The 26,950-nt window shown below is 36.8% G+C and overlaps 1 protein-coding gene across 1 annotated transcript in view; it reads left to right on the forward strand.

The window, feature by feature from the left end:
- The window catches only part of ME1 (malic enzyme 1), a 150,908-nt gene that overhangs the window by 51,318 nt on the left and 72,640 nt on the right, over positions 1-26,950 (forward strand). The window contains exons 4-6 of the mRNA XM_059701080.1: positions 4,594-4,669; positions 8,254-8,415; positions 18,529-18,632. Coding sequence (XP_059557063.1) covers positions 4,594-4,669; positions 8,254-8,415; positions 18,529-18,632 — 342 coding nt within the window. The remainder of the gene's footprint in view (positions 1-4,593; positions 4,670-8,253; positions 8,416-18,528; positions 18,633-26,950) is intronic.

Here is a 26,950-nt window from a genome sequence, read left to right on the forward strand (position 1 = left end):
AATGTTTAGACAAGAAAGTTATCAATGATATTTTAATATTTAATAGATATAGAAATAAATATATATGTGTGTATGTATGTGTACATGCATACTCACATGCACACAAACTATATATGCACATACATATATTCTCTAGCTGTGTCCATTGAGTTGGCCTGGGAAACAGTAACACTCCAGGAACAATGAGCACACCTAGCATTCAGATCTAAATTTGATTCTCTACTAAAAAGGAACCAGAACACCTTGGAGAAATTGCTGATTCCAGGGCTGGTCCAGGATAAGTAAAAGATGAGTCTGCAGCATCATCAGTCTGCAGTACCAGAAAGTAAGAAAAGGCCCAAAGAATGATGGGGTCCTGTCAAAAGACATAGACACCCTTGAAGTGGATCCCACTGGGGCAGAAGCTGGAATATTTTGAACATCCTATCTAATAAAGAAGGAATATGATAATTGACCCTCACGCCATCGAAAAGATGGTGGCGCCCACAGCCAATAAGGAAGGAATATGCTAATTGACTGCCACGCCCTCAAAGATGGCGACGTCCACAGCCACAAGATGATGACGTCAAGTCCCCTTAGCCCCGTTGGGGTGGCAGGCATGTGGCAAGGCTGGGCCCATCGCCAGGTGGGCCCAGATGCTCTGCGCACCTGCCTCTGGAATCCCCCAGTGACCTCAGCCCTCCAGACGCCCAGGGCCGCCAGGGCACAGGTAACCAGGGCCAGCCAAGGCTTGCGCTGCCGGCAGTGGCAGCAGCAGAGGTGTGATGGGGCATCGCCTTCCCCTGATCACCAGGTCGCCTCCCGCCCCTGAGGGCTCCCGGACTGTGAGAGGGGGCAGGCTGGGCTGAGCGCCCCCCCCCCCCCCGCCAGTGCATGAATTTTCATACACCGGGCTTCTAATCAACTATATAATGTTTGTTACAGATTAAAACCTACTGATTAAAATAATAAACACATGGCCACATTTTAAAATTAAATATTAAAATATCATTGATAAATAACTTTCTTGTCTAAACATTTCATTTTTAACTATATCTATAGGTATATATTGAGAATTAATATTTAATATTCAGCTCTATGAGTATGAGTCTTTACTGTGCTGAAATGTTTTTGGATATCTCAATAGGTTTCTGATCAAAGTAGCATTCCAGAAGTTTTTAAAATTATTCCATCAAAATGTTTGACTTTGGTGGGATATTGCCGATCCTTAATTTATTGAGATCTCTCTGAGAGTAAGCATTTTTACCACAAATAAATCTCTAGCCAGAGCAAGAAATTAAAGGTGGTCAAATTGCTTTCTCATTGAAGTTGTACTCATATCTTTACATAATAGCATTTAATTGATGTAAAATTTAGTATCATTCTGTACCCCTCTTGTTTTAAAAAATGATACTGTTTTCTGAGACCAGTGTTACTTAGAAAACCTTGGCTAACTAGCAAGTTCCCAAGAATATTATTTAATGTTATACTGCCAAGAACATCTTAGATAATTCAACAAAAATGCCTTATTTTATAAGCCCAAGTACATTTCCTTCTAATTTTGCAATTATTTATTGAGATCTTTTGATTGCAGAGTTGGATATAACAGGGATCCAAAAGAAATATGTATAACTTATAAGGAGCTTATAATTGTTTTGGGAAACAAAATAAATTCACATGGAACAGTGAAAAAAACAGGAAAGGATATAGTTTATTGCCAACTTGGTAAATTAATATTTTTGTTGAGTCAGACAGTCATCAGTAATCTGCCTGTGGCACTTACTATTATCATTTAATTTTTGGTTACTTAATAAGTCATACTAAGTCTGGCTTTATTTCATATTTTCTGTACTTAAAAAAAAATAGATTGTAGAAGCCTTATTTTTCAACACTGAAGTCAGAGCACATTGTTGGACACATACTATGTGCCAGCGTACTTATAGGAATTAGGGGTAAAAATGTGAGCCAAACAGAGAGTCTCTTTACTTAAGTAGCTTTCTGCTCTGTGTGTATATGTGTGTGGAATGGAAGGGGGGCAGCAGTAGGGGTAGAACCTGCAAACTCTACATATACAGTGGCCCTGGCTGGGAATGGATTTTTTCCCATCATCAATGTTGAACTAAACAATGTTATTAGAGGTCCTGCTATATTTACCCAAATGAGTTCAAGATTTACACAAATATGCGCAGGAATGTTTATAGCAATACAAGGGGTCCAGTGCACAAATTTGTGTACCTTGAAAGGAACTGTGGGTTGCGAGGCTGCGGTGGGCACAGGGGTGGGTCTTGGCCCATCTCTTCACCCCCCCCGGCCCCTCCCACCGCAGCCCCCAGTCCCCTGTCTGCCTGCAGCCCCGCCCCCACCATCACTCATATTGATCCAACACACACACACACACACACTCACACACACACCTTAGGGGAAACTCTTGAAGGATTCTAACAAATGCATTCTTTTAAAAAACAAACAAACTGATAAGTAATCTTAACTAGTTTTCTCAGTGGTTAGAGCATTGGCCTGCAGTTTGGAGGGTCGCAGGTTGATTCCTGGTCAAGGGTGCATACCTGGGTTGCAGGCTCAATCTCGGCCCCGTTAGGATGCCAATGGGAGGCAACAATTGATGTGTCTCTCTCACATCAATGTTTCTCTCACTCCCCCACTTCTGCCTCCCCTCCATTCTCTCTCTAAAAAAAAAAAAAAAAAAAAAAAAATCAATGGGAAAAAATATCCCCAGGTGAGGATTAAAACAAAACAAAACAAAAAAACCTGATAAGTAAAGAGAAAGACTGAAGCATTTATCCCTTTTTAAAATATAAACTTTACCATAGGGTAACTAAACAATAGGTATGGTGAAAATTCTCTTTGAAGAAGTGTTCCACCAAAAATAAAATCTTATTCTGTCATCGAATATTTGACGCCCTCTACCCTCCATGAGCACACACTGCAAAATATACACTTGTAACCTATATATATCATAGAATTGCACACTTGAAAACTATATAATTTTATTAACCAGTGTCACCCAATAAATTTAATTTAAAAAGAAGTGTTCCAGCTAATAAATAATGGTTGATAGAATTGGAATATCACCATTTTGAATTAATGAATTTAGATATCATGCATCAGCAACTGCTAAAATCACAAAAAGGACTACAAGATGTTATGTATCTTCTGATAATACCAAACTGTCAAGTGTCTTGTAAAAAAAATTTGAAAAATCCATTTAAGCTTTTAAATTCAATTACTAGTACCAATTTTCCAAGAAGTACAGAGTGAAGAGTAACATGGTAATCTGTACTAAAGGGTTGCAATCAGCAAAATTCAGATTTGGGGAAACTTAACCAGACAAATTATACAGTAATCCATAGGGATGGTTTGCTATTTGGATGATGAAGCTATAAACTGAGGAAATGATACCATGAAAGTCAGGAGAGTGGTTATTCTTAGGAGGGAGGAGTATTGGTTGGGAGAAAACATGTAGAGGGCTCTGGGTAGCTGACAGGACTTTCTCTGCTTTAGTGGATATTCCGTAGAGGGGTGGTTGCCTGATAACACTTCATTAAGCTGTACATTTGTTGTATGTAGTTCTCTGTTGCTATGTTTAACAAGACTAAAGTAAAACTTATAAGTGAGATTAAGAAATTTAAAAAATTTCTATCTGAATTTTTACAGTGACTTGTTAGACTTTCAGAGGAACTGGGGGGTATAAGGGTGAGAAATGTAAAAGGCTTCAGCTGAGGCTCTAAATAACAGCATTGCAAACAACAACTAAAGCCACAGATCAAGTAAGTGCCACATGAAAGGACTACTCAGCAGTATCAGTCACTTCAGCCATTGCCAATGCATGTTCTCCTTTCCACACTGTGAATCTATATACATAAAAGCCAAGCTACCTGAACAATGGAATGACTGGAACAACATATCGCTATGACGTGCACTGTGGTGGCCAATTGGCTCCCCCAACCTCCCATGGCCCCTCCCCCAGTCAGCTCCACACCCCCAATTGGCCCTCTTCCTGGCTGACCCCACCCTTGATTGCTCCCCTCCCACACTTGATCAGGGGCAGTGCCGGCCAACCAACCACCAGAGACACCTCCCCTTGGCCGGCCCCTGCCCAATCGGCCCCCGCCCAATCGGCCCCCATCGGGGTGGGCTGGCCAGACTTCACCCATGCACGAATTCATGCACCAGGCCTCTAGGATTTAATAAATGGGACATACACTGAAAATGCCTGTTTGCATATGCTTCATGTTGTTCTTTAAAGGCTTTTAAACATATTATTTAGTGAAAGACTATAAATGAATCTAGGAGTGGAATTGATAATGCTATTTAAATTCTCTGTAGACAAAATAATGAATGTTTCATTAATTAAAAAAATATTTAAGAATATGTAATAGTTGAATGAATATACCTTTATTGCAGGTGTCAATATATTGTTTAAATACTTTGTTCCTTTCTTATAAGTTTTATATGTCTTATTTGTTTAAGGAAATAATTTTCACTAGTTTGATAAAAATGGAGATACATTAAACTGATTTGAAAAAATTTTTAAATGTTCATGATAGTTTGATAAGTCTGAAGTAAATTAAAACTACTTTTTTTTTTTTCTGTCAGAGGTCTTTTTATTAGTATCCATGATCGAGGGCATATTGCTTCAATTCTTGATGCATGGCCAGAAGATGTCATCAAGGTAAGTTATCAAAGTTTCCCACTATGAAAAATTTGTTATTTTCTCTCTCCTAAAACATATTGATAGTTATCATGACCTTTAGTAGCATTCACTAGCTTTTCTAGTACTAGTAAATGTCACCTAATTTATATCCCTTTGATTTTTGTATATCATTTGGATGCTGTTTCCTCATTATTTCAATCTAATTTCTTAGAATTTCTTTATTCATTGAAAGCGATGATAAATGTTGAATAAATGTTGAAATGGTGTCTGGATATGTTTAAGCAAATTCTGTTTTCATATTAAGCATTCAATAAGGGGAACCCAGGTAGGCAAAAAATCAGTTAATTTCCTTTATCATTTGGAAATTAGGAAGCTCATCAGACTTCCCTCTGTGAGTGAACTGATCAAAATAAAGTAACACTATAATCTGACATTTCATAGGTTTCTCTTTGAGACACTGTACTTGGACTCACTCTTGTATTTATCCTGATAATTTGTGGAGGAAAGGAAGGCACAGCTTATCAGAGGGTTACACAGCAGTGCATGGTGGTGTGGGAATTGAATGCAGGTCTCAGAGCCTTTGCTGTTAGACATGTGCTTGACCACCTGCCTTGTCTAAAGAAAGTGAGATGTTCTTGGCCCTCCTTGGCCCCCCTTTCCTTTCTGTTAGGTGCTCAGCAACTCTGTGGTAACTTTCAGGATTAAGACTGAATACACTGACATCTGTGGTACAAAGGCTCTTCAGCTGTGACTTCTGGTCTTTTTTGTTTGAGCAGTTGTGGCTAGAAGTGGTTCACTCTGTTCTTTAAGGCTCATGCTGGGCAAACTTGTAAAGCAAAATGTTTCTTACTGTTTCCAGTCTTCCCAGTTTTTTCTCTTTCTCCCACTAAGTTGCTCCCTCAATTTTTCTCCCACCAAGTAGTCTGCACTGTCCACAGGTCCAATGTTAGGAACTACCCTAAAAATGTGCTAATTCGATAAAGCATAAATGTCTGATCCTCTAAGAAGAAGGATATTTACATTTACTTATGTTAACATTTATTTATTTTAATCCTCACCCGAGGACATGGAGAGAGAGAGAGAGAGAGAGAGAGAGAGAGAGAGAGAGTGAGAGAGTTTGATTGGTACAGGCCCCAACTAGGGATTGAACTGCAACCCAGGTATGTGCCCTGACCAGGAATCAACAGCAATCTTTGAGTGCATGGATGATGCTCAACCAACTGAGACCCCACTCCAGCCCAGCAAGAATACTCACATTCAATCAGGAGAGGATATTAAGAATGAGTCAACATAGGAAATGGTTCTGAGGTAGAGAGGTCTAATGAATATCCCTGTAATCCTAAGGGCTGGGCAGTAAGCCATCGTCTTGCTTTAGGTTCTTCCCACTAGTTGATCAACTTCATTAATAGCCCATCTATATCCTTCCAACTCAGTATTGCATCCTCACCTGCCACGACCTTCGAAGTGGGGTTCAGGATCTGGAGGAGGGGCCAATGCACAAATGAAAATACTATACAAGAAATATGAATTTAGAAGGCATTGGGGTCCCCTGTGGAGACCTCTTTCTTGAAGAGGCACACCGACTTCTGGCCTGGTCCGCTATTTATTTACTTGAATACGCATTTGCCCTTTTGCAATGCATACAGGCATATCAAAGGTAAAGTTTGGTAAACAGTAAAAGGATTATTAGGTTAGGGAATTGCCTTGAGCCACCACTATCTCAACACGATTGAACAATCAATGCTTAGTGTCAGCCCTGCTAACGCCCAAGGTCCATCAGCCTTCTGCATTCCTTGGTGCATTTTCATGACAGTATTGGCAAGCGGTGGCTTTCTGCACTCACTAATATTCCTGATCTTAATTATAAATACTGTTATTTAAAAAGCCTAGCATAGTGTCTGCACATAGCAGACACTTAATAAATGACAGCTCTTTATTGTAATAGAATAATGAAAATTAAGATGTAGTCTTGACTGTGTAGTTGAAAGCACACATGAAGCAAAGGCAATCAGTTATTAGACAATATCTAAGTAAACTGACATAAATTATAAGTGCCATATTCATTTATTCAGAGGATACTATCATTCAGAGAAGGATGGAACAGTTTATGCCAGGACACATAAACCAAAGATCTGGATATTTGGAGGCTTCTCAGCTATTTCGCATTATATAACTAATTGCCCTCCAAGTGGACGCAACTAGTTTTAAAACTGCTCTGTTTCCTTTCAGTTCCCAGTTTGAATTTTTATTTCCCTACTAGAGGCCTGGTGCACAAAATTCGTGCACTGGGGTGGTTGACCCTCAGCCCAGCCTGCACCCTCTCCAATCTAGGACCCCTCGGACATCCCTCTGACAATCCAGGACTGCTGGCTCCCAACTGCTTGCCTGCCTGTCTGCCTGATTGCCCCTAACTGCTTCTGCCTGCCAGCCTGATCACCCCCTAACCACTCCCCTGCCAGCCTGATCGATGCCTAACTGCTCTCCTGCTGGCCCGATCGCCCCCAACTGCCCTCCCCTGCCGGCCCGGTCACCCCAACTGCCCTCCCCAGCCGGCCCAGTCACCCCCAACTGCCCTCCCCTGCTGGCCTGGTTGCACCCAATTGCCCTCCCCTGCCAGCCTGGTCACCCCTAACTGCCCTCCCCTGCAGACCTGGTCGTCCCTAACTGCCCTCCTCTGCAGGCCTGGTCCCCTTCAACTGCCCTCCCCTCCAAGCCTGTTCCCCCCCTAACTGCCTTCCCCTGCAGGCCTGGTTGGCCCTGACTGCCCTCTCCTGCTAGCCCCTAACTGCCCTCCCCTGCAGGCCTGGTCGCCCCTAACTTTCCTCCCCTGTGGGCCTGGTCCCTCCCAACTACCCTTCCTCCCCTTCAGTCCTGGTTGCCCCCAACTGCCCTCCCCTGCTGGCATGATCTCCCACAACTGCCCTCCCCTGCTGGCATGATCTCCCACAACTGCCCTCCCCTGCTGGTCATCTTGTGGTGTCCATTTAGTGCAAGGGTGTGGCGGTCAATTTGCATATTACCTCTTTATTATATAGGATACTCTTCAAACTGTCCCTCTTGATTACTCTTTGTGTTTGATTTAATCCTCAAGAGAGGATAGGTTTAGATAGAGGAAGAGAGAGAAAGAAAAAGAGAGAGAGAGAGAGGAGAGATTTCAGTCTGTTGCCTCCATAAGCATGCCAACCTTGGATCAAACCTGCAAACTAGGTATATGCCCTGATCAGAATCGAACCCTCCACCTTTTGTTGTATGGGATGATGCTCCAACCCACTGAGCCTCCTGGTCAGGGCTGGATTGTTTATGTCTTTATGTGCATAGTCCTCTCTTTTTTTTCCAACAACCATATTAAGCACTTACATTTATTTTTAACAAAATATAAAGTGTATATATCAAATTTATTTACTCTCATGTATATATCAAATTTATTTATTCTTCCACATGTGCAATCACATAACATTTTTTCCATGTATATTTAGTTTATGTATATTGACAGTTTAGTATTTTATTACCTAAGTATTAACTTCAGAAATGGAGACCAGGAACTGCGGCCCAGGATTTGTGAACATCTATCTATTAATAGATATTTTTTCTTTTTCTTCTAGGCTATTGTGGTGACCGATGGAGAGCGTATTCTTGGCTTGGGAGACCTTGGTAGTAATGGAATGGGCATCCCTGTGGGTAAATTGGCTCTGTATACAGCTTGTGGAGGGATGAATCCTCGTGAATGTCTACCTGTCACTCTGGACGTGGGAACAGAAAATGAGGTAAACAATTTAAGTCTCTAAGAAAGCTATTAACCTTCAAAAACAAAAATCCCTTTATTTTGAGCTTATGCCAAGAACCTCATAAAATTGATTATTTTCTGGCTGGTTTTCTTCTCCTCAAACCTGTCCCCCAACTTTTATAAGAAAATTATTTTCTCTTTTCATCTTCCCTTCTTTATAATATTGTTACTCTTTTACCAACTTCTTTAGTGACTATTATCCTTTGATGAGTATTTATACTATTATTCTATAGAGTATTATGTTTTACTTTAGACTATCATAGTTTCTTTTTTTAATTATTATGTTCATACTACATAGGAACCCAAAGGATATTAAGTTTAATCAGTCTGAAATGCTTTTATCCTAAAAGTTTGTATTAAACCTTAGGTAGATGATTTGGAGTTTAGTCTTTCTCATCCTGCAACAGTATTTTAGAATCTTAAAGTCATATATCAAATAGTACATATTTTTGCTCATCCTTTATTGCTAATATGCAGGATTAGTTATGGGTGGAAAATACTAGAAATTAAAGTTAGAATTTTCTGAAATAGAGATGAAAGATAATGGTCAGTTAAGGATAGACTTTTTAAAAGTTAAATACAAATTTTAGACCTAGGTCTGGAACAGATTCATTATCAAATTAAACCTTGATACTTGAAATAAATATGTATACTTTTTTATAGTTTGTTTTTGTTCCTTCCTAAAGCAACTTAAGATATAAGTTTTGACCTGTTAGTAATCCTATATAACAAAAGGTTAATATGCAAATTGACCCTAACAGCTGAACGAGCTAGAATGACCAGTTGCTATGATGCATACTGACCACCAGGGGGCATAGGCTTAGCCACAAGCCAGGCTGACAGCTGCGAGCACAGTTGCGGTAGTGGGAGCCTCACCTGCCTCCTCGGCAGCGCTAAGGATGTCTGACTGACGGCTTAGGCCTGCTCCCTGCAGGCTGTCAGTCGGACATCCCCCAAGGACTCCTGGGCTGCCAGAGGGATGTCTGACTGCTAGCTTAGGCCCGTTTCCCCAGAGAGTGGGCCTAAGCTGGCAGGTGGACATCCCCCGTGGGGTCCTGGACTGCGAGAGGGCCCAGGCTGGGCTGAATGACCTCTCCCCCCGACCCCCCCTGCCCCGAGTGCATGAATTTTCTTGCACCGGACCTCTATTGTTATAATAATAACTTAAACAGTTTTTATGGTGTGTTTTTTTATGTTTTCTTTTTTAAAAATATATTTTATTGATTTTTTACAGAGAGGAAGAGAGAGAGATAGTTAGAAATATCGATCAGCTGCCTCCTGCACACTCCCTACTGGGGATGTGCTCGCAACCAAGGTACATGTCCTTGACCGGAATCAAACCTGGGACCCTTGAGTCCTCAGGCTGACGCTCTATCCACTGAGCCAAACTGGTCAGGGCAGTGGTCTGCAAACTCATTAGTCAACAGAGCCAAATATCAACAGTACAACGATTGAAATTTCTTTTGAGAGCCAAATTTTTTAAACTTAAACTATATAGGTAGGTACATTGTTATTAACTTAATTAGGGTACTCCTAAGGCTTAGGAAGAGCCACACTCAAGAGGCGAAAGAGCCACATGTGGCTCGTGAGTCGCAGTTTGCCTACCACGGGGTTAGAGCAACAGTTTTTATGTTTAACATGCTGTGTATACATGAGTTCTCATTTAACCTTTATAAAGGATACATTTTGACAAAAACCAATTGCTTATCTGGCATTTTCTTTTTCAATACCGAAAGAAATAACTTAGAAATGATCAAAGCTGACCTCTTATAACAATTATTCTAAAACTGAGTATGTAGATTGAATATTTCCTCTTTTTTCATATATTTTAAAACATTCTTCTGTGATAAATTACATTGAAATCAAAGTTTAAAAATCACAAAATCTGTAGAACATCTTAAAAATTCTAGGAAGAAATAAAGAAGAGTAAAGAGTGATAAAACAGGCATGCAAAAATTTAAGAGTTTGTTTTTAAACTTGGGCCTTTTAATGAGATTGTATAATGTGGATATAGAGTAAATTGTGCACTACTGAAACCAAACACTGGGACTGTTGATTGTATTAGTTATATGAAATATTTAATTTTCTGAAAGTGTGTCTTAAAATTGTCAAATTTGCTAATTGTCTTGAAATTTTTTCACATTATGTCCATTTAGTATTCCTTTCCTATTTTGGTAGTCACTGCTTTTATGTTATTCCATTTCTGTCTCTCAGCCTCCCACAGCCTGCAAAACCCATCTATCCATCATCAAATTTCGTACTTTGCCCTGCTGTAGATCTAGCTCTCTAAATTCTTTTTCCATTAAAATGCCTGGTGCATACCATATTTCAAAGTTTTTGAGCTGCTAAATTAGAAAATAACCTGATATGTTAAATTAATCTATTTTTAAAGTACTATGTGTTATTTCTAGACATTTTTGCTTACTGCCAGTGGGCTGTTGGAGACATTAGGGGAAAAAATAAGTGAGGGGTGGAATATTCACTCTTTGACAGGTTACTGGAGAATATCTTTTTAACCTAAGAGACTTTCCTGAAATTATTCAGCTGACTCCAGCTGAGTCAGATTATGTTGATTTAACTGAGTTAGATAAATATTGAGCACCTACTATCTGTCAGGGCCTAAGTGAAGGCTAGATAACATCATAGTAAACAACTTAAGATCTTGCCAGCAAGATGCTCTGAATCTAGAAGAGGAGATACATACCTAACTAGATTCAGCATGCACTGAATGCTTTGATAGGACATTTGACAAACTATTAATGACTGTTAGCAAACCATTTCTCTGCCAGTTCCAATATACTCTGAATCTCTAACTATATTTCAGCAATCTGTTTATAACTTACCTTTTCTAAAATCATATGTAAGAAATTTAATAGTGAAAATGTATATCACAAATGTCAGTTAGAGTTCTTGTCCTAAAAAGAGAATAAATTATTAGTTCCTTTAGATCGTTTAGCTATACCTGAAATTAGCCAAACTACAAAATTTGAGGGCATAGTTCCAAGACTGCTCTCACTTCGGACACCAACTGAAAGGTTTGGAGGGTTTCCCAAAGCACTCTCAGGTTTTTTAAGGCTTATACTCAAAGATCTCACTGAAAGTTTTTATAATTACACTTAAGTTGTATTAAAGGGACAGGGTACATATTAAAATAAGCTAAAGGAAATGATACACAGGGCAGAGTCTTAGAGGGCTCTAACTGTGAAGCTTCTATTTTCCTGTCTTTGGGAAGTCAAGACACATTATCTTCCAGTGTTCAAGTGTGGGACTGATATGTGCTCTAGGATTTCATTACCTAGGCATGATTGATTGATTGCCATGTATTTTCTGTCTCCAGTTGACTGATACCAGTGACCCAGGGTCCCCCAACCCAAATCACATGGCTAATTTTCTGGCATAGCCAGCCCCCACCCTGTGACTATTAGTTATGGTCCTTAGGCAACTAAGTAAAGTGGTTAGGCCCTATCCAAAATAGTTGAATGCACGTGAATCATGTCACCAGAGTCCATGCAAACAATAGACAAAAATATGAGGCAAACACAAAAAGAAAAATAGGTCTAAATTTTAATGTCAAGTAGAATTCAAACTCAGATCAGATTATGGGTTTGATTATTCAAGTTTCAGAAAACATAGTTCCTGTGCTCTAGAAACTGTTCCAGAACATATTAAAATTGATAGCTTCACATTTCTTTATAAGCTTGATTTCCAAATCTGGTAAAAATAGTACATAACAATTAGCCTTATGTTTATCCATATTCCCAGTTTCATTGTTTACTAATTGTATGATCTTGAAAAAGTGACAACTTTTTTTGTTTTTAATATTATTTTATTGATTTTCAGAGAGGAAGGGAGAGGGAGAGAGAGATAGAAACATCAACGATGAGAGTCATTGATTGGCTGCCTCCTGCATGCCCCCTACTGGGGATCGAGCCCGCAACCCGGGCATGTGCCCTGACTGGGAATCGAACCCAGGACCCTTCAGTCTGCAGGCTGGCGCTCGATCCACTGAGCCAAACCAGCTAGGACATGACTTAACTTTTATATGCTTCAGTTTCCTCATGCAAAATGAGTACCTATCTTATAGAGTTGTCATGATTTAATATACTTAAGAGTCTTTAGAATTGTGACTGGCATTTTGTAAGTACTTAGTAATGTTAATTTACATTAATGTAGATCAGAAACAAAATATTGCTAAATTAATTATTGTTAATATATTTAAATACATTTATAATATATACATTTATAATTCTTATTGATTTTTAGAGAGAGGGAAGGAGGGGGTAGAGGAAGGAGAGAGAGAGAGAGAGAGAGAGAGAGAGAGGGAGGGAGAGAGAGAGAGAGAGAGAGAGATATGAGAGAGAAACGTCGATTTTTTGCCTCCCGCATGTGCCCTGATCAGGGATTGAACCCGAAACTGGGGTATGTGCCCTGACCAGGAATCAAACTTGTCACCTTCTGATGTACGTACGGGATGACACTCCAACCAACAAATCGACCCCGTCAGGGTACACAGTTACTCTTTGTTTATGATACCATTGCTCCAGGTCTTAGCTTTTCTGATTCTGGTTGTACGTTTAGTCTGACTTTTAGTTCATGTGAACATTGTTCTAGATCTAGAATCGTCATTGGCACTTGAACTCAGGTTGAAGCCTCTTCCCATTTAGAAGGTTTCCCCTTGTGTTCTAGAAAGTGCTCTTAATGTGTGGCATGAGCCAGCTGTCAGAAGCTGAACTAAAGAAAAACCTTATAGATTTTCTGTCATTTGTATCTGCCATGTATCTTTCAGCCCTTGTACAGAAGCTAGCATTGGCACTAGAATGTGATCTTGAAAAAGTGACTTAACTTGTTTTGTTTTTAATATATTTTTATTGGTTTTCAGAGAGGAAGGGAGAGGGAGAGATAGAAACATCAATGATGAGAGAGAATCATTGATTCGTTTTCTATTGCTAACATAGCAATTTATTACCAACTTGGTGGTTTAAAACAACACAAATATATGCAAGTCTCAAAAGACCAAATCATAAAAGGTGCCAGCAGGGCCGCATTCCCTATCCTTGCCTTTTCCAGCTTCTACAGACTCATTCCTTTGTTCGTGTTCCCCTTGATCCATGCTCAAAGCCAGCAGTGCAGTATCTCTCTGGCCTGCTTTCGAGTCACATTTCTTTCTCAGACCAGGGCCAGGAAAGGCTTTCACTTTCAAAGACTCGCCCTTAATCACTTCTGCAAAGTTTCTTCTGCCAAATAAGGTAACATACTTAGAAGTTTGGGGAGAAGGAGGGTCATTATCTGCCTACCACATGGTCCCAATTAGAGTGTCATCATTTCTCTCTCAGGTTGCCTTAAGTTCTAGCCTTTATATTTCCATGTTATGGGGATTACTTACCACTTCTGACAAGTGATCCTGCATTGGAATGAGTATTAATCATTTCTTTATTGTCTGAGACAGAATCTTGTTTTTTCATTTGAAAATAATGAGGTCATAGCACCAAAAAAATGATCATCTATATATTATAAGTAAAATTTAAAAATAAATGCTAAAGTGGGGAATAGTTAGAACATGGCAGATAAAAGTTTATATGTTCTCAGTATCAGAGAGAATATTTTAAAGTCAATAAGAAAATGTCAAATTTGAAATATGAAAATTGCTAAATGACATATGGACACATACATTTTACAAATGAAGAAGTAAAAATGCTCGATAAATTTATGAAAACATGTTTAATATTAGAAAAGTACAAATGAATGTTGCTCATTAACATTACAGATAAATAATATGTTTATATATATTTATTTTGTTATACATTATATGTATTATATATATTTTATATGTATATGCATATACACACATATATATATGTGGAAAGATAATACTTTTACTTGAGGCTGCAACAAAATAGGCGTAGTTATTACATGTCATTGGGAGGACCATTAATTTGTTCATCCTCTTTGAGGGCAGAGTTCTAATATAGATCACAAATTTTAAGACTGCTCCTCTATTGACATGAAAAATGTTCACGATATATTCCTATGTAAAAAGGGGTTATAATATTGTCCAAAATTTGAATAGATAATATTTTACATGCGCGGATATAAAGAAAATGGCCTAGAAGACTATTCATCAAGGTGATAGTAGAGGGTAGTTCTGAATGGGTAGAGTTTATTCAGTGCTCTCAAATTTTCTGATAGGAAATGTTGTTTTACTAATGATAAAAAACTTAAAGTATTAAAAAAATAGTTTTTAATTTTCAAAAACTTCAGATTTGAAAGGTATAAATGTCAGAGACAAGAACAGGGTGTGAATTGATTATAATTACTATTAACTTCAAATAAATGAATGCTTCAAATAAAATTTCTCAAGATTCCACAATTGAGATAGTGCTAACAAGGAAGATAATTAACTTGACCAGTATATACCCTCCTGATTTCCGTATGCTTTGTCTTTTACTGTTTTCTTATAATCTTTTTCTTTCTCTCATGCTATAAGTCTTCATAAGTTTTTAGTGACATTACCTGCATTACATGTGACATCTCTTGCTAAAGAGTGGCTAACCTTTTTAAGTGCTTGCTTCATACCCAGTCTTTCATTTATTCTCCAAAAATGGTTCTAGTGCTTGTTTAATCGTGTCCACAAGAAGCTGTTAATGTGATAAGCTAATATCACTTCTGTGCCAGGCAACTTAGTCTATGAAGCCATTATCAAAATTGGGTAATTTTGCTTGCTGTAGATTTTTTTTTCAGTCAAATTTCCAAGAGTGCACTGGTTATTCGAGCCTTAATTATCATGAAAAATTAAAAACAGTAAATATTGACAGAAACATTATATTTGGGAGAATTTTATAACTTCCTGATTTAATGTAAAAGCTTTTTCTTGTTCATAAGTCTTCAATTTGACTCTCCATTGTAGTTATATATACTTTAATTATTAGCAATGGAAAGAATGGGCAAAAAGAGCAGGGAAACATGTGACATCTTTTCTCAATTGTGTTCTTCTAATTCACATTTTAGAAGTCCAAATGCATCCCAGACATGGAGAAGGGGTTTCACTTCTGGCAGGCATTAGAAGCTCACTGGAAGCCAGCCCCAGCTGTTCAGGAGCCTGCCAGTAGATTGTTTAGAGTTTGTAGGCCTCGAGGAGCAGCTGGGCTTTACAACAGCACTCAATTTCAGATTTTACATTTCATCTGAAATACATTTATATGATTGAGTATCTTCACTTCCAGCTAGCCAGAAAGCCTTAACTCGTTGTTGTGCAGTACGTTATACGTAGGATGACCACATACTGTATTAGCCAAACCAAGACACTTTCACAACGAAAGAGGACACTACTAATAATTTCACTAGGACGGCAGGTGTGAACCAGACTGTCGTTTCTGTTGGCTTGAAGCAAATCGCTACTCAGATTATTTAAATGGCTCAACCTACAGAACAACATCACCACACCTACTAAAACATCATTTATCTAAACTTAGTGACAAAACAATTACAATTTTATTAATGTTTATGATTTGCTGGGATAGGCAGGAAGGCTAAGAGGTGTGGGACAGTTTGCCCTTCACCATGTAGATTCTCCTTCACAAATTGTTCATATTCCACATGTAAAAATATGCTCATCTTTATCTTAGGTTTCCAAAAGTTTCATCCCAATAACAGCAGTAGGCCCAGACTTCAGGATCCTGTCCTCTGATCTAAATCAGGTCTTGGTACAAATGAAGCTTCTTGTGTTTGGGTCCTTTCTGTGGGTCCTCTTATCTGTTCCCACATATTAAACTGAGGATGGTGGAGCAGGGTCAGAATAATCACCATCAACATCTCCATTCAAAATGGGAGGAATGGGAATTATATGGCTCTAAATGGTTCATAGAAATTTTGAATTCCCATTGGACATATGTTGTCAGGCCACCTACGGCGGGGGTTGGGGGGGTGTGAGGGGGGGCAATGTTTTTGAAAAGGGCCTAGTTCTCTTATGCTTCTGGCTCTGCTCTCTGGACTCTTGCTCTGTCCACAGTATCACAGTTAAATAGCTTTCTCAGCCTGGTTTCTTCTTGTGGAAAGTTAGGGACCAAGCAAAGTTTCATTTGAAAGTGTTCCAATTAATCTAGCACCCTTAGAATTTTTAAAAATTTTTCTATGTATCAGATTATACTCTACTCTATTACATAAAGGCCCCACTCACAAGTCTTTTCAAAACAGACCTTCCCCCTTCAGTGGCAGCGTATCAGAGAGCTCTGGGACTAGTTCCTTTTATCTAGACAAGATGGTCTATTGGACTCCAGTTTAACTCATTTAGATATATATTTTTAAAAGTTGTTACAACCACACATTTCAGTTGATCTTTGACTACAGGCCTTATTTCACTTTTGAAATCTTTTACAAGCAAGTCTTAGTCTTGTATCCTCTGTGTTTTCTTTAATTTTGCTCACATACTGAACATTTTCTTCTTTAGCTCATCCTGTATTAACTTTATTTTACATCTATGAAGCCAGTTTACAGGGCTTACACATGTTTTGTTAAATATGTCCCTTTGGATTTCATGCTTTGGAATTCTATTATAAATGAGTTGTGTATTTTATTTCACTTTCAGTTGTTCATTGGTAGTGTATAGAGACACATTTGATTTGTGTATATTAATGTTATATTCTGTGATCATTTTAGATTCACATAATTTTTCTAGTGGATATTTTTTTTGTAGATTCCTTAGTATTTTCCATGTACATGATCATGTGTATACAAATAAAAACAATTTACTTCTTCCTTTCCAATCTGTATTCCTGTTTATTTGTTTTCTTTTGCTTGCCTTATTGTAATGGCTAGGATCATCAGTATACTATAGTGTTGAATAGAAGTGGTGAGAGTAAATATCTTTGTCTAGTTTCCAATTTTATTTATTTATTTTTAAATATATTTTTATTGATTTCAGAGGGGAAGGGAGAGGGAGAGAGACATAGAAACATCAGTGATGAGAATCATTAATCAGCTGCCTCCTGCATGCCCCCTACTGGGGATTGAGCCTGCAACCCAGGCATGTGCCTTTGACCAGAACCTTTCAGTCCACAGGCCAATGCTCTGTCCACTGAACCAAACAGCTAGGGCTAGTTTCCAATTTTAGGGAAATAGCACTAAATCTTTTTCTGTTAAATATGTTGTTAACTTGGGTTTTTTTATAGATGACTTTTATTAGGTTTAGAAAGTTTCTTACTGTTCCTATTTTATTGGGAACTTGTTGTGAATGGATATTACCATATGTAAATTATACCTTAATTAAAAACTGATTTAATAAAAACCAAAATATTACATACACTAAGACGTGAACAGAGTAATGTTGGCTCACATCAGTTTCTTTTTGTTTTTTTTAAAAAAAACACTGTGTAGCCCTAGCCAGTTTGGCTCAATGGATAGAGCATTGGCCTGTGTACTGAAGGGTCACAGGTTCGATTCCGGCCAAGGGCACATGCCTGGGTTGTGGGCTCGATCCCCAGCAGGGGGCGTGCAGGAGGCAGACGATCAATGATTCTCTCTCATCATTGATGTTTCTATCTCTCTATCCCTCTCCCTTCCTCTCTAAAATCAATAAAAATATTTTTTTAAAAAACTGTGTAAAGTTTAAGAAAAACTTTAGCAATGGCTAAAAGATTATTTTTAATATTAGTCAACTATAATATTAAAGGTATAATCAAAATGTCTGATAAATATTTTGCTTTCAGAAATAAAGAAAAAGGAAAGGAATTGTTAACTTCCCTTTTTCTAAGCTCATTTAATACTCAGAACTCATATTTTTCTATGTTATAAAACTCTGCCTGTAAAATCTGAACTGAGCTTTTCTAGTTAGCACCACTGAGAAATTTTCATTCCTTTTATTCCCCCCAGAATAAGGCACAATGTTTTATAATGTTTAGTAATTATTTTTCTTATTTGTCATATAAATACTATAGATATAGTCTATTTAACACTAAATATTGACTCTGTAGGTTGCTTCTTAATCAGTTTTACAATATTTTATTTCCATTTCTATTATATAAGTAAGGAAACAGGCTTAAAACAAGTATATGACTTTCCTTTAGTTATTTTTATATCTCTGGTAACTTTTTTACAATAGGAGTTACTTAAAGATCCGCTGTACATTGGACTCCGGCAGAGAAGAGTGAGAGGTCCTGAATATGATGCTTTTTTGGATGAATTCATGGTGGCAGTTTCTTCCAAGTATGTATAGTATTTATTTTACCTATATTTGAGTTGAATTTGAAAAATTTAAAGGTAACCTAACATAATGAAGTATAAAAATATCCAAGTTTTGTGCTATATGTCCAATAATTGGAAGCAATTTGAATAAAATATATGTGCATATATACTCATAGCAGTTAGTGGCCAAGTGATATCTTCATGTGTTTATCCCCTAAAAGGTTGTCTTTGTTGCTATTTCTAAAGAAACTTTTCTCTTATGATTATTGGCAGTCTGTACTATAGTTCTGGCTGCTAATAAATGTGATCTTTGATTATCTTTTTGGATGAATCTGACCCATTTGTGGTGGGAAAAGCAGAGGAAGAAGTGTGAGTTAGCGCAATGCACAAGGTCCATAATGGAGCAAGGACCAAGATATACAATCACAATCTGTGAATCCCTGATTGAAAATAAGGTATTCAATTAAAGTGCAGTGCTATATTTTACCTAGTGTAGGTAGTATTTAACTGTGGGCCTAGTGCAGTAATGGTGAACCTTTTGAGCTCAGCGTGTCAGCATTTTGAAAAACCCTAACTTAACTCTGGTGCCGTGTCACATAGAGAAATTTTTTGATATTTGCAACCATAGTAAAACAAAGACTTATATTTTTAATATTTATTTTATGTATTTAAATGCCATTTAACAAAGTAAAATCAACCAAAAAAACGAGTTCGCGTGTCACCTCTGACACGCGTGTCATAGGTTCGCCATCACTGGCCTAGTGCTACTGTAAAATTTTCCAGTTTTTTTCTTTCAAAGAAGAAACTTCTGCCATAAGTTAGTAATATATTCTAGGAGAATTTTGTCTCACTAACAGTCATCCCATTTGTTACTGTATAGCCACAGAAACCATGTACTATTTAAATACACGTATGTTGCCTTGGTTTCTCATGGAAATAAACTCATCACTAGAACCAAATCTAAATGGAGACATCCTTCTGGTTTCTTTTTATTATAAGGTTTAATTTTAAGAAGTTGAATCCAATAGCAAAAAGTACTTCCACCAGCTTGTACAATATTTAGAATAAATGGAATCTTTCATTACCCAAGATTTTAATGCAGAGTATAGTTGGCAATTAGTATAGACTACTTTTTAAAAACCCATGCCTGATTTATTGTTATTACTTATTAACTTAATTAAACTGTATTTATTCATAGAAGTAGTTGAGAAATTCCACAGTTTAAGTTCAAGATTACTTAATACAGTTAAATGTTAGTAGTTTTTCCTATTTAATTTTAAATGTCTTACCCTAAAACCTATGTAAGCTATTGAAATTTTAACTTTTCAGGTAGCCACATTAATCAAGAAATTATATAGAGAATACCATGAGACTATATAAAAGGAGAAATTCTCTATGTATTTGTTTTTATTGTCTATTTGTGCAAATCAGGGGTGGGGGATGTCTGACCTATGGGCCATTTAAGGCCTGAGAAATCATTTGGTCTGGCCCTGCCAAGGCATTAGGAGTGAGTTAGTTAAGTGCTTGACCAAATATAGCAGGCTAAGTTTTAAGTTGATAATTTTGTATGGCCTGTGAATGATGTTATAAATATCCAAATGGCCCTTAGCAGAAGGAAGGTTCCCCAACCCTGGTATAAGCGAACATGGTTTACAATTCTTTTCTTTTAGTTGCTTTTCTTTCTTAATCTTATTATATTCATTAATTCTGATTGCATTAATTCAAAATTCCTTTAACGTGCTTGTAAATTTTTTACACTGGTTTTATTCTTTTTGTATGAGTCTTATTGAAATGTATTATTCCGTGTGCCCTATTTTTCTTACTAGAATGTAAATTGTTTCAGCAAAATAACTTTATTACAAGAGATTACTTTTTATCTATCATACATTGTACTGCAGCACATAGTGAGTATAAAGTAACTACGTTGAAAGCATTACTTAAACATTGAATGCAACCTCAATGAAACCACAGTGCCATACATCTGAAGCAAAGGTGGTTCTCTAATGAAAACTAGAGAAGCACACAAGTTTCCAAATAAAGTGGCTCTGCTTGTAGTAAACTAAATATTTGAGTTTTAAATATATACATTGATGTGTTAGAATTGATCTTTTCTTTAAAGAATAAAAGTATTTTAGTAAATTACTATTACGCCCTAATCAGTTTGGCTCAGTGGCTAGAGCGTTGGTCTGCGGATTCAAGGGTCCCAGGTTCAATTCCGGTCAAGGGCATGCACCTTGGTTGCAGGTATATCCCCAGTAGGGAGTGTGCAGGAGGCAGCTGATCGATGTTTCTCTCTCATCAATGTTTCTAACTCTCTATCTCGCTCCCTTCCTCTCTGTAAAAAGTCAATAAAATATATATTAAAAAAAAGAAATACATTAAAAAAAAGAATTCCTTCTAAAAAAAAAATTACTATTGCAACCATTATTACCTATCATTTTCTTTTTGAATCAGCAAACAATGAGATAAGAGGAATTCGTTAACATTTTATGAGTTTTAAAGCTAAATTACATTTATTAAAGATAATAGTTACCTTTGACAGTGACCTATATACCATGCTTCTTTTATGTGTGTGTTCTTTGCCTATTCTCTTGACTTTCTTTCTTTTTTTTTTTTTGTTTTTTTGAGAATCAAGAGTATGGTTTTATTTATTTATTTTTATTTCTTTTCCTTAAAAACTTGTTTCTTATTGTTTTCCATCTATATGTACCATATAAAATAAGTTAGAAAATAAGAATGAATATATCTGCTCATTAGTAATATTAAAAAGGGAAACGCAATATAAATTTATTGCATTATATCCAGAAATTAATCTAAAAAAAATAAGCAAAAAACACCAATAGCAATGTCTTGTGGGTCAAAATAAGGTCCTTTGTTCAAATTATTTTTCTTGCCCTCCTTAATTTATGTGCATTTATAAACAAAGATGAAAAAGGTATGCATATATGAAAGTAGTTTAATTCTTATTTTTAAAGACTATTGAGGGCATGAGTGGGGAGAGTTTATGGGGGGAGTGAGTTCACATATGTGATACCTTAATCAATAAAGAAATTAAAGATTGAAAAAATAAAATAAAAGGGGGAAGACATCTGTAATAGTCTCAACAATAAAGATAAATAAATTAATAATTTTTTTAAAAAGAAAAAAAATGAAGACTATCTGTGGCTGATTTGATGAGGAAATAGTATAACAACATTTGAATGAGATATATATTATTTTATCATTGGAGATTAAAGATGAAAGTAAAAGGATAATTAAGAAAAGGATATTAGAAAGTTGGTTGAGGGTAAGTTCAGAAATTTAAGGGGACTTTTTTCAATTCAGCAATCCCTTATAAAGACATTCCCTAGGAAATGTGAGATCTAATTTGCAATTAATATCATATCTTGACCTATCCTTATTGTTGATGATCATTACCTTTCAGATAGTAATGGTGGTAGTCCTTATAATGGCCCCTCACGACCTCTGATGCACTCGCTGCAGCCACACTCTCCGCACTTTGCTGTCAATGAACTCTTAAAGCATGTTTCCATCTCAGAGTATTTGCCTTCACTCTCCCCTGTCTGAAATATTCTACCCCAAGAAATCTACTTGGTAAATGACCTAATTGTTGTCAGTACTTGCTGAAATCTCACCTTCTTCTGAGGCTTACTAGTATCCAGATTCTCCATATAATACTGAAATCTGCCCTTTCTTCTCCCCATGCCTGGCTCTCCTGATACTCTTGCCTTTGCTGTACTTTTCTTATTTTATAATTTTATATAATTTATTCATTTATTACATGTTTTGCTTACTGTATGTCTCTGATAATAGAATATGTATTTCCTCAAGGACAGGAATCTAGCTTGTTCATTTTATAAACAAGTTTCTATGTCAATTCCTGGCCACAATACTTAGATATGCAATATATGTTTGTTAAACTGGATTGAGCTATTCAAATGGAGGCCACACAAGAGAATGTGAGTGGATTGGCAACAATCTTTCACCATACTAGAAAATTAAAGTTTAAATATGTCTTACATCTGCTGAATTAATACCATCATTTTCATGTAGAAAGTAGGAAAATAGGGATGTGGTGAGGGTGAATACCTGATTTTCCCAAGTTTAACAACAAACAGATTATCCCTTGAGGGCTAAGAGGTTCTGAAGTCAGTATGTTACATAAAGTAATCTAACTACATTTAATGTAGGTTGGCAGTAAATATTTTTCTGAGCTGATAGATTTCAAAGCCCCATTATTTAAAACTATAACAAAATTTATAGAAAATTTGCCACAATCAGGACATAAGAACAAAATAATCATTCATATTGCCAAGATGATCACATTATGGCTAGCTTAGTTTTCCATCATTTGACTGTTATTTTTATTTCACAAATTATAAAACAAGCCAAAACTGACACAGCATGTAATGCTTTTGATTTAACCATCATGTAGTGATTAATTCTTAAGACTTTGTTGTGGCATCCACAGATGGTGACCCAATTTTTTTTTTTTTTTACATCTTCAGTCAAAATAAAACCACATTCTACAGTATAGGTGGCGAAGACTGCCACATATATGAATAGAAACAAAATAAGCAATTGTTATTATTCTTAACCAATATGGTTAGATTTGGGTATGTAAACATTATAATAGAGAAAAGGCTGTCTTACTGAGCACATATTAGAGTGGTGTTGCCTGGATAGGTTTGTAGTCCATTTCTACCAAGGCCTTATAGAATGACCTTGCTTACTTCATGGACTTCACCATGGTTTGGGATCTGACCCTCAGTTTGGGAAGTTCAGAACCATGATGTTGTCAGTGTACTAGGCCCCTGTCTCAGGGACATGTGATAAGCAAAACCTGGGCTTTGAAGTCAACCTTTGGCTCCATCAACTACTACATTTGCAACCTTGGGAAAGTTGCTTACCTCTCCAGAAAAAAAGTGAAAAATAATAACAGCACAACGATGATTGAGATGAAACATTAAGAAACAAAATTACTTGTGTTAAGTGATACAAATAGTAAGTACAGTTTTTTTCCCCAAGGGAGGATGATGAGGGCCAGTAATTTAATAAAAAGTTATAGGTTGGCAAATTTGCATTAATGTTAGAGAGAACGCTTAATAGTTGGAATTGTTCAGAAATAAAATAATGTATATAAAAGTACTCATGCCCTGGCCAGGTGGCTCAGTTGGTTAGAGCATTGTCCCATACACCAAAAGACTGTGGGTTTGATTCCCAGTCAGGGTACATACCTAGGTTTTGGGTTTAATCCCTGGTCAAGGAGAGGCAACAGATTTCTGTTTCTCTCTGTTTCTCTCTCTCCCCCTTCTTGTCTCTCTAAAATCAATACAAATATATTCTCAGGTGAGGATTAATATATATATGTATATACGTGTAGAAGTATTTACCACAATGCTTTTCAATAAAAATTACTCAGTAGTTGTTATTTTTGGTTGTTTTTGTTGTAAATATTATTTGTGACCTCTCTCACTTTAAGTACGTGGGCAGATACACTTAATATAAACATAATATATACATTATACAATATAAATATATAATGTAATATAAATATAAACATACAGGTTTCTGCCTTAAGTGGAAGTATTTATTAGAATTAAGCATTTTCTAAAGTGTTCTAACTTTAGGGTTCTATTAAAGTACTAAAGAATCTGTATTTTGTTTAAACATTCAGGGATGAGCTGTATCAAAAAATTCAGTGATTCATTTATAGTTGGGATCATTACGAGTCAGTTGAAAATGTTTGATCAGCACATCATATAATTATACTTGACCCAGAGGAATATATTTCTCATTCACCATTTTAAATTACTTAGTTTTTCCTTGTTTTGCCCAAAGTTTTTTTCATCAGGAGTTAAAGGTGATTAATTCAAAAGAAAAAATTCTTACAAAAGCTTTTTATTTGCCTTGTATTACATTTCCTTTGCTGAATATTTGTTGTAAGTCAGCTTCAAATCAAGTCCGTGACAAGAATTATTTCCTCAATAAAAGATGATATGAAGATACTAAAAACTATTGAATTAATTTGCAAGATTAAAAAGGAGACTTGGGCTTATATAAGCCAAATATGCAAATCAACTATCAACTAGTTCACTTCTTCACTATCTCTCTTTCTTTAAAAATTATCTTTAAACAGTACCATCTGATTATATCCCAAAGCAGAAATTGAAAGAATTTTTTCTTCTTGAGTATTTGCTATGATTCCCCAATGCATTTATCTTAAGAACAGATTCATGCCCTGACCGGTTTGGCTCAGTGGATAGAGTGTTGGCCTGTGGACTGAAGAGTCCCAGGTTCGATTCCAGTCAAGGGCATGTACCTTGGTTGTGGGCACATCCCCAATGGGGGGTGTGCAGGAGGCAGCTAATCGATGTTTTTCTCTCATCGAGGTTTCTAGCTCTCTATCCCTCTCCCTTCCTCTCTGTAAAAAAACAATAAAATGTATTTTTAAAAAAGAACAGTTTCATTACTAAGTCCATGTAGACAGTTCCTCTGTTATGTCCTTGATATACACTCTTGACTCCATTTCCATAACCATAACCCAACTTCCCTAGACTTTACCCCTTTATATCTTTATCACCATAAAGAACCTTTCAGTAATTTCTAGTTTCTTTTGTATCCTAACAGTAAGTCTTCAAGAGCTTACCTTTCCCCCTTTATTAACTGTTTTCACCTTCTACTTATAAATCCCTTCTGATCTGGCCCTTGCACTTTGCCTGTTTCTTGTCACTCTCCTCCTCTCCACGAATCCTTTATATAGCGGCCCCCCCTTATCTGCAGTTTGATTTTGCAGACTAGGGGAGGACTATTATATCTGCCCCCTTATCTTATGTGAACTAGAGAAGCACAATTTTCCAAATAAAGTCCAAAAATATTAAATGGAAACTTTTTTGGTAGACATAAACAACTCATAAATTTTAAATATTGTGCAGTTCTGAGTAGCATGAGGAAATCTCATGCCATCTCTCTCCATCTTGCCTGGGATGTGAACCAACCCTCCACACTATACATGCTCCCTGCTCATTTATTTATACACTGCCAGTCGTGTAAAAGTGTAGCACGTACAATTATGTACAGTACATAATACTTGATAATCAACAACTATTACTGGTTTGTGTAGTTATTATACTATACTTTAATTGTTTTTTAGAGTGTACTCTGTCTACTTATTAAAGAGTTTTCTGTAAAACAGGATGCTGTGTTATACCAGCAGTAGCCTCAGACATCTCGTGCTTACTGAGTCTCTGAATTGCATCATTTTCCGTTGTGCTTGATTTAACCCCCCGTTGTTTTGTACAGTAACATGCAGTACAAACTTGTAACCTAAAAGAAATAGGCTATAACATATAACCTAGTTAGGCTCCACCATCTAGGTTTGTATAAGTACACTCTATGATGTTCTTCTAAATGTTATGAAATGCAAAAGAATTTGCTTTTAAGTATACTTTTTACACATGACTGGGGACTCATAAATATCGGGTATTAAAAGGCATATCTTTTCCAACTTAAAAATTATCAGAAGCTGACTCGATTTTAATGCATTGTTTGTTTTCTTGACATGTAGACATATCTGTTTAAATTTAAGAATGAATACTTGATATGCATTCAGATCTTATCATGGATTTGAATCTTCAGAAATTAAAGAATGATTTTTACTGTGGCCATCCAGAGAGAGCAAATATTTAAAAATAAGGAATCATGCCCTAACCGGTTTGGCTCAGTGGATAGAGCGTTGGCCTGCAGACTGAAAGGTCCCAGGTTCGATTCTGGCCAAGGGCATGTACCTTGGTTGCGGGCACATCCCCAGTGGGGAGTGTGCAGGAGGCAGCTGATCGATGTTTCTCTCTCATCGATGTTTCTGTCTCTCTATCCCTCTCCCTTCCTCTCTGTGAAAAATTAATAAAATATATTTTAAAATAAATAAATAAAAATAAGGAATCATAATTACTTCTTATTGTGTTTATGATATATAAAAACCCCACCAGTTGTGTTCCATCAATATCAATAATAACAACTATCATAACAGTTGATACATTTTTTTAGGTTTTTAAAATTATAGTTTACATTCAAAATTATTTTATATTAGTTTCATGTACACAGCATAGTTGTTAAATAGTTGTATGCTTTACAAAGTGTTTCATGCCTCATATTTCCAGTACTTGCCTGACACCATATTTAGTTATTACAATATTATTGACTACTAGAGGCCCAGTGCACAAATTCGTGCACAGGTGGGGTCCCTCTGCCTGGCCGGTGATTGGGGCCGATCGGGGCCATGGAAGGTTGTCCAGCCGCCCCTATGGGGGTCATTGGGGCTGGTCAGCCGGAGGGAGGGG

This window comes from Myotis daubentonii, chromosome 6 (assembly GCF_963259705.1).
Source record: "Myotis daubentonii chromosome 6, mMyoDau2.1, whole genome shotgun sequence".
Lineage (NCBI taxonomy): Eukaryota > Metazoa > Chordata > Mammalia > Chiroptera > Vespertilionidae > Myotis > Myotis daubentonii.